Source organism: Micropterus dolomieu, linkage group LG08, assembly GCF_021292245.1.
Source record: "Micropterus dolomieu isolate WLL.071019.BEF.003 ecotype Adirondacks linkage group LG08, ASM2129224v1, whole genome shotgun sequence".
Classification (NCBI taxonomy): Eukaryota; Metazoa; Chordata; class Actinopteri; order Centrarchiformes; family Centrarchidae; genus Micropterus; species Micropterus dolomieu.
Window position 1 is genome coordinate 27,185,304 of NC_060157.1, and position 10,860 is coordinate 27,196,163.

A 10,860-nucleotide genomic window follows, 5' to 3' on the forward strand; every position below is an offset into this window, starting at 1 on the left:
AGCGAGCATGTATACGATCACACACCTGTTTGCAATCTGAAAACCGCACTGCTAGTAGCCACTAAAAACTATATGTTGCCCCTTTAAGCGTTGTTTAGGGGTGTCATGATACACTTAGCTCACAAGATGTGACGATGCACAATATTGGGGTCACAAGAACAGGATGAGAAGATACGTTAACACTATTTTAAAGAAATATTCAAAGCTGAGATCTGTGTATGTGTGTGTGTGGGGGGGGGGGGGATTTGGAGCATTAAACACTTAATTTCCTGCATTCCGGAGAATTGTGCTGCACCAGTTTTTGGTGGAAATGTCTTTATTTATAGGCTTTAAAGGGAAACAAAAACTCCAGGTGGCAGATGACAATTCAAAGTTTAAAAATATAATTGAATATAATGCAATAATTACTACCTTTTTTTTTTAGCTCTTTTTTGGCAATGCATATTTATTTCTTCTATATTTACGTTGCATGTTTTCTTTTAGTGCAAATAAACCTTTCTCAAGGTTGGTTATCAGAAGATTTTCTTACAAATGCTTTCAAAAAGTGGTGGTCCCCAGCTTCCCCAGTATAAATGACACCTATGGCAGGAAGAGATAATTGGACAAGCTTTCATTGAGTCCTTGTAGTTGCCTCAGAAGAGATCCATGGAGGAGATGCCATTAATCCCTATTGTTTGTAACATAATATGCATCTTGACATTTTAATTTAAATACAATAGATGTTTTCGACATAGAGCATAATCATGTTAAAACAGGAAAGAACGTAACCACAAAGTGGTTGGAAGCACAGTATTGTGTAAACTATCAACGTATGCTATTGCTTTGAGATTTTCCTTCATTGTGACCAAGCGGGAGCCTCCTGGTCTGAAAGGTGAGGCGAAGTCCATTAAACCTGCATTCTATTGAACGACCAGCAGAGGGCGACTCCTCTGGTTGCAAAAAGATGTCCAGAAGTTAATCCAGAATGATGTTTAGTAAATATACATACAGAAAACATACCAGAAAGCAGAGTATACTTCAGAGGAAAACATACCAGAAAGCAGAGTATACTTCAGGGCGGGACAATCTTGACAAGTCATGACATGACATGGACTTGTACCCACAACATTGTGTAAATTTAACCATCGCCGTTGAAAAAGCTAATTAGGAGTTGGCAGTTCATTTTCTCTGGTGAGTACATTTTGCTTTAAGCGTTTTTTTCGTAACACAAAATTATCATTCCGGTTAAAATGACAGTTAATGTGAATTTACAGATGCACCTAGCTTAGCAAGCTAGCTGGCTCCAACGTTGCCGCTGGTTGCAAAAAATCAACATGGCAGCGTCCCAACAGCCAAACTCGAGGCTTTAAAACGGCAGTCCACAAACCAACGGGTGACGTCACGATGACTACGTCCACTTCTTTTATACAGTCTATGATTGTGACTCAGGAGTTGGGCCCAAAACCACAAAAAACATACCCTGATCAAAACTGCACAAATGTATGAGGATGTATTATATGTGGTGTATTAACTGTGTGAGTGGTAACACCAATATTCTTCGCACTGATTCTTAGAAACAGCCAGGACCAGAAGGTACACTGAGGACGGTTGTCATCCAGGAAAGGAGGCTCCACGTCGGAGTCCACAATGGCTGGTGTTTCCTTGACAATCCCCAAGTGGTGGTACTGGAGCCCCTTGCTTCGGGGACCAGAGGCCGAGCAGACAGCATCTCCAAACAGAGCACCCTTGTCAAGGACAGGTGAGCAGAGGAAACACATACTGTATGTATATCAACAGTGGAACCATTACCGTAGGCTACAGATTAAATATTAAAATATTTTCAGGAGTGCTTATATTTATAATTTCATCAGCCTTTCCAGGCGCTGGTCCTGTTGCTGGCAAGTGATTGAAAGTTTATAGTGTCAGCAAAAACTGTGTTTTTGAAAAAGTTAGGTTGGTAAGAATTTAATGTGAATATAATATTGGTTGGAAGCTGTCTGGTGTCTTATTGTACCCTGGTGTCCATTTACTTCATACGTTCCTCCATTCCTAGATCCACACTATATATTTATCTTTCACTTTCTATATGCTCTGTATTTGTATAGCCCCTTTCTAGTCTTTTCAACCACTCAAAGCGCTTTTTACACTACATCTGCATTCACCAGTCATACACATTCATACACTGAGCCTAAGTGCTCAAACGGAAACTGACATTCACACTCATTCATACACTGAGCCTAAGTGCTCAAACAGAAACTAACATTTATACACTTGTGGAACAGCTGCCAGGGGCAATTCGGGGTTCAGTATCTTGCCCAAGGACACTTCGACACGCAACCAGGGATTGAACCGCCGACCTTGCGATTAACGGCCAACCCGCTCTACCTCCTGAGCCACAGCCGCCCCCAACCTGATTTCTACCTTCCTTATTGCATGTAATTATAATAGTCTTTTGTTCATAGAGCACTTTGAATTGAACCACATTACAAAGTGTTTTCACAAGTGCAAAGACAATAAAACATGCACAAAACAGATAAGATACACAATAAAAGCAAAAAACAGTTCACTGACACAGCCAACTTGATTTGTAGTGGGTTGAGGGCATTTCCCTGTCATTTCTATTCTTTTTTGGTCATATGAGTGGACAGCAAGCACACTCTGGCTTTGCTGGACTTGGCAGAACTCCGTAATGCTGCCACGTGACTCGTTTTATTGTAGGATACAGTTGTTTTTTGATATGAACTAACGCAAACGGTAAGTTTGAAAATGCCTCAACACAACCTTTTAGCTCCTTTCAGTATGCCACATTGACAGGTAGACTTAACAACACATGCAAAATCAATAGGCGGGTAACAAATTAAAGGAAAAACTTGAATAAGTGGTTATAGGTGACCAAAGATTTGCAGAATACCTCTACAGTAAGTTGGCTTCTAAAAGTGCTCTGATTGAATGATGATTGTCTTTTTACTTTGTTGCAATTTTGTAATTCCACTCTGACAAAAGAGAAATGAGACAAATATCACTTACAGTATTATAACACTATCACACAATGTGCACACAGATGGGAAGCTTGTCACTCCTTTTATACCTTGGAACTGTCTCTCCTCTGGTCAAGGTTTCTTCTTTCATTAAACATCCTTTTGTGGTTTTGTTACACTGTAAAGGCAAAGTGCTTGTGAACCAGTGGTGCAGCAGTGAACACTTGACAAACGTCTTTGAACATAAACTTCCCATAGGCCTTTCTGTTACATCAACAATGCCTTAAAGCAGTCTTTCCCAAATTTAGGGCTGCGACCCAAAATGGGTCATAGACCTGTTTTTATTGCATAACAATGCTATGCTTTATTTGTATAAGCCAGGAGGTCACAAAACATAGAGTGGCTACTGTGGTGGGTCAGGCGGAGACCCTGACACTCTCTCTCTCATCTGTAGATTGCTGCTACAATGTAGGTGAAATGAAATCAATGCCGAAAGTCCTATTCACAACCATGAAAAGCAAGCAGTGCGATCAGACAGAGCGCATTTAACCCACAAATCGATTCTGATTGGACAATGGGGATAAACACAAATGACGTTGGGTGCTTTTCTGCTGAGTTAAAAGTTAAAAGGCGTGAGTGTTCCTGCAAACACGTGAGCGGCTCCAAACGTTATAGGCAAGGCACTCGGCAGCCATCCGGTCAATTATTTTGGACTAAAAAGATCAGGCCCCTATCAAATGCATGGGGAGAGAACCATAGCTACACTTTCAATGGGCACCTGGACATAAAAACTGCCTGTATAGAATCACCAGTAAAACCTGAAAAACTACCGCTGAAAAACTTCGACGACTAGGGTTTAAAAAGCATTTTTTTAAACCGATGACGCATACGTAGTACACCCTTACGTCAATGGAACCACACGATATGTTTGGTTTGGCTTTCTAGCTGGAGGAGCGGGAGAACCACCATCTGTGGCGTTGAAAGCTTTCCCTGTATATTTGTATTGATGATTCTTTAACAGGCGGGTCTTCTCTTATAACTTCTCTGGTAAGGTGCATCCACACAGGCTTTAAACAAAATGTACTTGCCGGAAAACATTTACAGCCGACTCCTTAGAGTGTCTTTTAGTACAACCAAATGCTGAACAAGACATTTTTCGGTGACCAAAATGTTACAGTTAACTTTCATGAGCTGAAAACGCAGTGAAAGTGTCAAAGTTCTTAGACGAAAACACTGACAGCACTCAACAGGTTCATGGACCGTTAAATGAAGCGCTGTTAAATAAGCTTTTTCAATGTCGCTGGTTAACAGTGCAGTGGATATAAGTCGCCTCTATCCTGATTGACAGGTCACCATGGTAGTGACTTGTCAATCACAAGATAGCAATGGCCTAAAGCATGCCCTGCTTTATTGATTATTTTCCTCATATTCATAATTTACAAAATGAATATCATGCTGTATTGAAGAAGACTTAAACTAATGATTGAGACCATAAACTCAATAGGAAAGTGCTTTCTGAGGCAATAAATCAAGTGAGAAGTAGTCATTTTGTTATTAAGTCCCATGCAATCGGTTGCTTATAAATGTAGATTTTATTGCAATGCATAATGTATCTTTGTAAGTTTGGGTCCCGGTGAGATTTCTCCTTTGGGTTTCGAGCAGGGAAACCCCTGCCTTAGAGGAAAATCAGGCTAGGCTGCACATAGTCAGCGCTTTGCATTTTACAGATTCAGCATCATCAAACAGAATGTAAACTAACATGATACATGTGCAGTTAAAATATTCAAATATGTGCAATAAAGGTATTAAGACTGAGTCGAGCAGTCTGCCATGTAGCCTCAGCATGCCCAGTGCAAGTCCTACTCAAATCCTGATTGTCCTCTCACCCCTCATTTTTGCTGTTCTCTCCTGTCATCTAGGGTTGCACCGATCAGACTTTTTCTGCCAAATTTAAACTCTGTTAACCTCTCTGTGTGGAACTGATTAAGACCCTTATTCTATGTCTAAGGTAACACAAGGCTGTATATCAATTATTAGTTCTAATGTGGATCTGGCTGTTATCCAGTCCACTTAATAAGGTCAGTGTCTCTACAATCATCTATCAAGAAAGGGCATGAAAAAACTTTTTAACAGCAACAGTTTATTGGTTGCTGCATGAATCTGTCCCTCAAATTTCACCCACTTCTATTGAAATTTGGTAAGTAGCAGACTATCAAACAGACGGATTAAAAAAAAACAACCTCATTCCACATTTATGATGCAGGTTAACACAAACAATCACACTTCAAATATAATCTTGTATGAGCAAATACATTATGTTTACATTTTGTATGTACTTTGTAAGTACTCAATTGACCTTGCTCAAAGAACAAACAGTATATACTTAATAAGGCCTCCCATGTCCTAACCAAACCCCAGCCTTATAATTTACACACTATCCTGTGCAATATAGGCTTCCACCCTCATAAAACAGCCTTGCAATACATTTGAATGCATGTTAGTACTTTATAAGCAATGAAGTAGATATGGCTCCTGCTGCCTTTGCCCCTGGGTTTTATTGAGGCACCATGACATTCAATGCTAACCTTGTCAAAGTGGATCTGCCGGTCTAAGTTCACCAGCATCTGCGTTAGGTCAGCAATAAAACACTTGGATTGAATGGTTTTAACATGCCAGATGCAGAACAATGCCAGAGACGACCACTACAACACCTGGAAACTAGGGCTGCAACTAACGACTATTTTGATAGTCGATTAATCTATCGATTATTGAAACGAATAATCGACTATTCGGATTATGAACAACAACGTTCTCCAGCTGGGCATCGTTTATGATTGTAAAGTCAGGGCACATCTGGAATGTGAATGCGGCCGTTGTGTATCATAATGTGCTACTCTCAGTGCCATTAAAAATCAGTCAAATTGTCCAAAGCAAACTGTATAGAAAACATCACAGCTCATAGCGTGAAGTAACACGGCTTTAATGGGAAGCTAGCTCACTTACTGAGACGAGTCTTCATCATCCGCAGAGTAACAACGTTACGAGCCTCATCTTCAGATGCTCCGGTGTTTCCAGGAAAGCTCAGCTTTGCAGACGCTGCAGTTAAAAACCTTTTTGGCTGACTGAAGAGTGAAAAGCTCCCGCACTCTGGAGGTTTCAGGTGGTGAAGGTGTTACTGCAGCGCTGATGTTGTAACTTTACTGTTCACATCACTTTAGTCCGTTAAGCTGACGGTGTTGTTGCGGCCCGATGACGTCATGAACGAATCGATTATTAAATTCGTTGGCAACGAATTTTTGTCGACTACGTTGATTAGTTGTTGCAGCCCTACTGGAAACTGAACACAGTTCTGATGGTACATCAGAATTTGCTCCGCCTGCACCACACATCACATATACTGTATATTCGAAATCTAATTTTACATTCAGTACATTTTGTGTACTTTCACAAAGTTCCATGTAGAATTACAGTGTTGAGGCATGTCTTTATTTTGTTAAACTTGACATTTCCACAAATTCAAGTCCTAAGATTCAGGATCAGAGTTAGTCATTTCGCTTTGTAAATAGAATGGTAGCAGCTGTAACAAAGCCTGATCCCTTCAGATACTGTGTTTAGCAACTAATTGTGCTTTGGGTACACCAGCTGTCACAAGTAACTCATTACACCCTTTAAATTACTGGAAATATTTTCAAACATAAATGTTGTGAGCAAGTGAACCTTTGGCCAGTAAACAGCCAGCATCAGTGAGTCATTGAGCAGAAGTGCTTTGAGTTTAAAAAGAAAAAAAAAAGTTCTGTGTCTATTTCAGCGACATTGTACAGGTGTGTTATGACTGTAACTAAAGCATTTTGTTCAAATTATGATGAAAGAATGTTCTTATCCTGCCACAACAGATCCATACTTCCATCCACCTTTCTCCCCATAGATGATATAGAAAATACAATACAACATATCACACATCATTCAGTAGAGTTTCAGAATCATATAGTAATATGTTAAAGCAAAGTTTGAGATGTAGAGTTGCTCTTGGCTTCTTCCCAGTCATAATTGTAATTAGGGCTGCTCCTAATTGTCGACCCAACCATTGGTTGATGAGAAGAGTCTTAGTCGACAAACTTCTCAACTTCAAACTTCAAAATTTATTTCAAAGCACGGGGCACTTCCTGTCGGCTCGTAGGCATTGCGAGGCTACCCAGCCGACCAATCACAGTTTTTACGGTCCGCGACACCTGGATGTGTGTAGTTATATTTTTGAGGAGGTGCACATCTGGCTACGGCGTAGGCTACTGCTTAGGGTACAGGGCTACGCGTAGGCTACGCCATCGATTCGACGCAGAAGTATAAATCATGCTTAACAAAGAAGTCGCTTACCTGCGCACTGCTGTTAACTCTAGCTGCCGTTAGCTGGTTAGCAGTCCTATTAGCTGACTTACTCAGACTTGTAGGAAAGACTACAGAGGGTAGTGTTGGTGTTTGTTTACACCATTAGCACAGGAGCTTTGGACCACCAGGAGGAATAGGTTTTCAGGCCCCCGGCAAGGGACCCAGTGGGGAATGCTGGCTTGGAGTGTTCCCGGAATGAGAACCGGAGCCGAGCTAGCAAGTGGGCCCTGGAACAGGTCTCAGCAGCTTTCCAGTGAACACGGTCAGAGCAGGAGCATTCACAGCCTCCGAGACTAATGACTACTAGTAGATGAAGAAAATCTCTAGTTGGGGGCAGACCAGATTGTATTACTTTGCTTTGCACTAAATTGCCTTAATGATGCCCCATGTGATTGGTGTGAAGAAATGTGCTTGTTCTGACAGTATTGTCTGCAAAATACCTAATTGATGGAAAGCATAATAGTGTACACACACATGCTGTCAGCTGAAATCAATAGCAGAAGTCACTCAGTGCATTCTGGCCTCCAGACTAACATTTTCCACTGGTGCTCCCAAATTAATTGTTTTCAGTTGGGAGTAAGACACAGAAAGACCAAGACATGCACTGCCAAGCTAGCACATCAACTTAATGTCACTGTTTGCTAAACTAGTACTACAAAGTAGGGTTTGGGGTGATTGAGGTAGCTTCGGGTTTAATCTTGGGTTTTGTGGTTGTGAACAGTGGTTCACTTCTTCCCGGGGTACATTACCACGGTAACTTATGCTTCACACCTAACCTACTCCAGAGCAGGTTATGTTTGAAATAATAGATCAAGAGCTGTGTCTCAATTCAGGGACCACATCCTTCGAAGGGCGTGGCCTTCGCGGCCTACGAAGGCATACGGCTGCAAAAGGCCGAACCGACCGTTGTTAAATGAGACAGTCTGGTCTACAGAGGACTGTTTATTGTGTCATCAACTGACCCCCCCCTTACCCATGCGTGGGGAAGCGCCGCTCCTGTCGCCTAGCAACCTTCACAGCTGCGGTCCACGGGATGGAGACCTAGAAGTACTTCACTGCCAGCGCCTGTTGTATCTCAGGCTGAGAGAGGACCTCTGCAGACAGCTGGTCACACCACTCTCCAAACTGTTCTCTGGGGCCACAATGTCACCAGCCCCAAGGCAGATATTGTGGAGGATGGCACATGCTGTTATGACCTGAAATGGTTAAAAATATATTTCAGTCTGGAAAAAAAAAAACATTTATGCTTTTTGATGAATCAGTCTGTTGATTTACTCATTAGTATAATTAAAAAAAATACTCATGTGAGGTACAAAGGTGTGGTGCACCTCCAGCGCTTGCAGGAAGATGGCCCGGAACCTGGTCTTCATCATCCCAAAAGCACGCTCTATAATGGAGCGTGACCTGGAGTGATGGCTTCTTGTAGGGAGTGATGAGGGGGGGGAGTGGGTGTTGGGGGCACAGGTACCCTCCGTCTGCAAGGATGAAATGCCCTGGAGGAGGGTAGAGTGAACTCCTGTACAGTGGGCTGTAGCGGAGCGCTCTGGAGTCGTGGACCGACCCAGGCCTGCCCACGTAGGTGTCAATGAAGCGGCCCTGATGGTCACAGACAGCCTGCAGGATGATGGATGGAAACAGTTTCCTGTTCCTGTAGCACTGACCTTCAGGGCCGCTCGGTGGCTTGATGCAGACTTGGCAGCCGTCGATTGCTCCAGCTGCTTTAAAAAATGCTCTGTGCCTTGCCAGCCCTGCAAACCCACGGGATATCGTTTGTAACTCATCCTGGGTCTTCAGTAGGTGGATGACCTTGTGGCGAATGGCAACCACCTCCTCAGTGACTCTATGGAAATATGAAATATGGACGATCCATATTTGTCTACATTCCAGTGGACCGCAACTGTGAAGGTTGCTAGGCGACAGGAGCGGAGCTTCGCCACGAATGGGTAAGATCTCAGTTGATGACACAATAGACAGTCCTCCATAGACCAGACCGTCTCATTTAACAGTGGTCGGTTCGGCCTTTTGCAGCCGTGTGCCTTCGTAGGGCAAGATACTGAACCCCGAACTGCCCCTGGCGGCAGTTCCACCAGTGTATGAATGTGTGTGAATGTAAGTTTCTGTTTGAGCACTTAGGCTCAGTGAATGAATGTCTGTAAATGGTGAATGCAGATGTAGTGTAAAAGCGCTTTGAGTGGTCGAAAAAGACTAGAAAGGCGCTATACAAATATGGAGCATTTACCTATAACGTTACCATCAGAGGACGGCATAGTGGAGTTGTTTTACGCAAAAACAAGGGGTAGGGGCAAGGGGTGAAATGGGATTGGCCCTTAGGCGAAGTTCTTTCCCAGATGATTTCTAGATCTAGATTCTCGTCTGAGGGACCAACTTATCTATGTCAGCTTCTTGAACTGGATGTTGCCAAATACTTTTGTTGGTTATGCTGAAAACCTGAGAATGAATTAAGCACTAAAGCCTTGTACCTGTTGTACTTATCACATATGGAAGTAAGCCTACTCACTGCTTTGAATTATGATATATATATATATTTTTTTTTTTTCAAATTTGCTCCCACGTTCTTTCAACTTGCCGGGGTTGCAGCTGAAAGAATAAGGCTAAAATTATTAAAAATACAGCTAAGGAACACATTAATCTGCCAGTAGACAATTGGTCATATGCTACAGCAGTCATTTATTGAAGTTGTGGCCCTCAATATGATTTGGTGGAATATTTTTAATATATTTTTCATAACATAATGACGTGTAGGACATTTGAGTAAAAGAAATGCTATTAACAATCAAAAAAGCTAACATGCTGTAAGTCAACAGATGACACACACAGAGAGTGAGAAATGATTCCCTTTTTCTACTGTGTAACTGAATCAAAATGTATTGTGTTTGCTACTTCAAATGAGACACTTGCTGAAGTGGTGATTATGTGGATGATTGTATGGGCGTCTTATAAGTATGAGAATGCGTACAAATACATGCAAATGCATAATCAGCACAATCACATGCTAACCAACAATCTGTGCTCAATTACTGCATTATATGAATAACAATAATTGCCATTATTGTCCAAATAATGGCAAACATTATATGTTCTGCCCTTTTCTGTTTTCTTTGAAGGAGTTGGGTTAAAGTGGTTTAGTATGATAACACAAGTCTAGGCAGTAATTAGTTTGCCCTTTTTTGGGTGCTGCCAGTGAAAGCTGCCAGTCTGTCTTGTTTGTGTTCTGCCTGGTTCTTCCAGACAGCAGAGAAAGAGAGAAAAAAAATACAAATGTGAAGTGCTCGCCTATTCCATTCTCCAGGGAGTCCATGAAGCGAAAAAAAGAAACGGCGCTCGGCCCCACCTCGTGACACGCCAGAGCTCCACAGTATGCTCCCGCCTATGGTGTATGCAAACTGTGAATGACGAATACCAAGAGTGCTGTTCCACTGCTTACACAGGAGGCCAGTGCTTGCCAGGGAACATTCAGCAAGCGAGTGTAAATCCTTCCAACACATTGATTTTGTTTCCG

General features: G+C 42.1%; 1 protein-coding gene across 2 annotated transcripts in view; it reads left to right on the top strand.

The window, feature by feature from the left end:
* Window positions 1–10,860, top strand: part of nphp4 (nephronophthisis 4) — a 178,182-nt gene that overhangs the window by 23,637 nt on the left and 143,685 nt on the right. For both annotated transcript variants that reach the window (XM_046056486.1, XM_046056485.1), the window contains exon 3: window positions 1,554–1,738. In XM_046056486.1, the coding sequence (XP_045912442.1) occupies window positions 1,554–1,738 (185 nt within the window). The remainder of the gene's footprint in view (window positions 1–1,553; window positions 1,739–10,860) is intronic.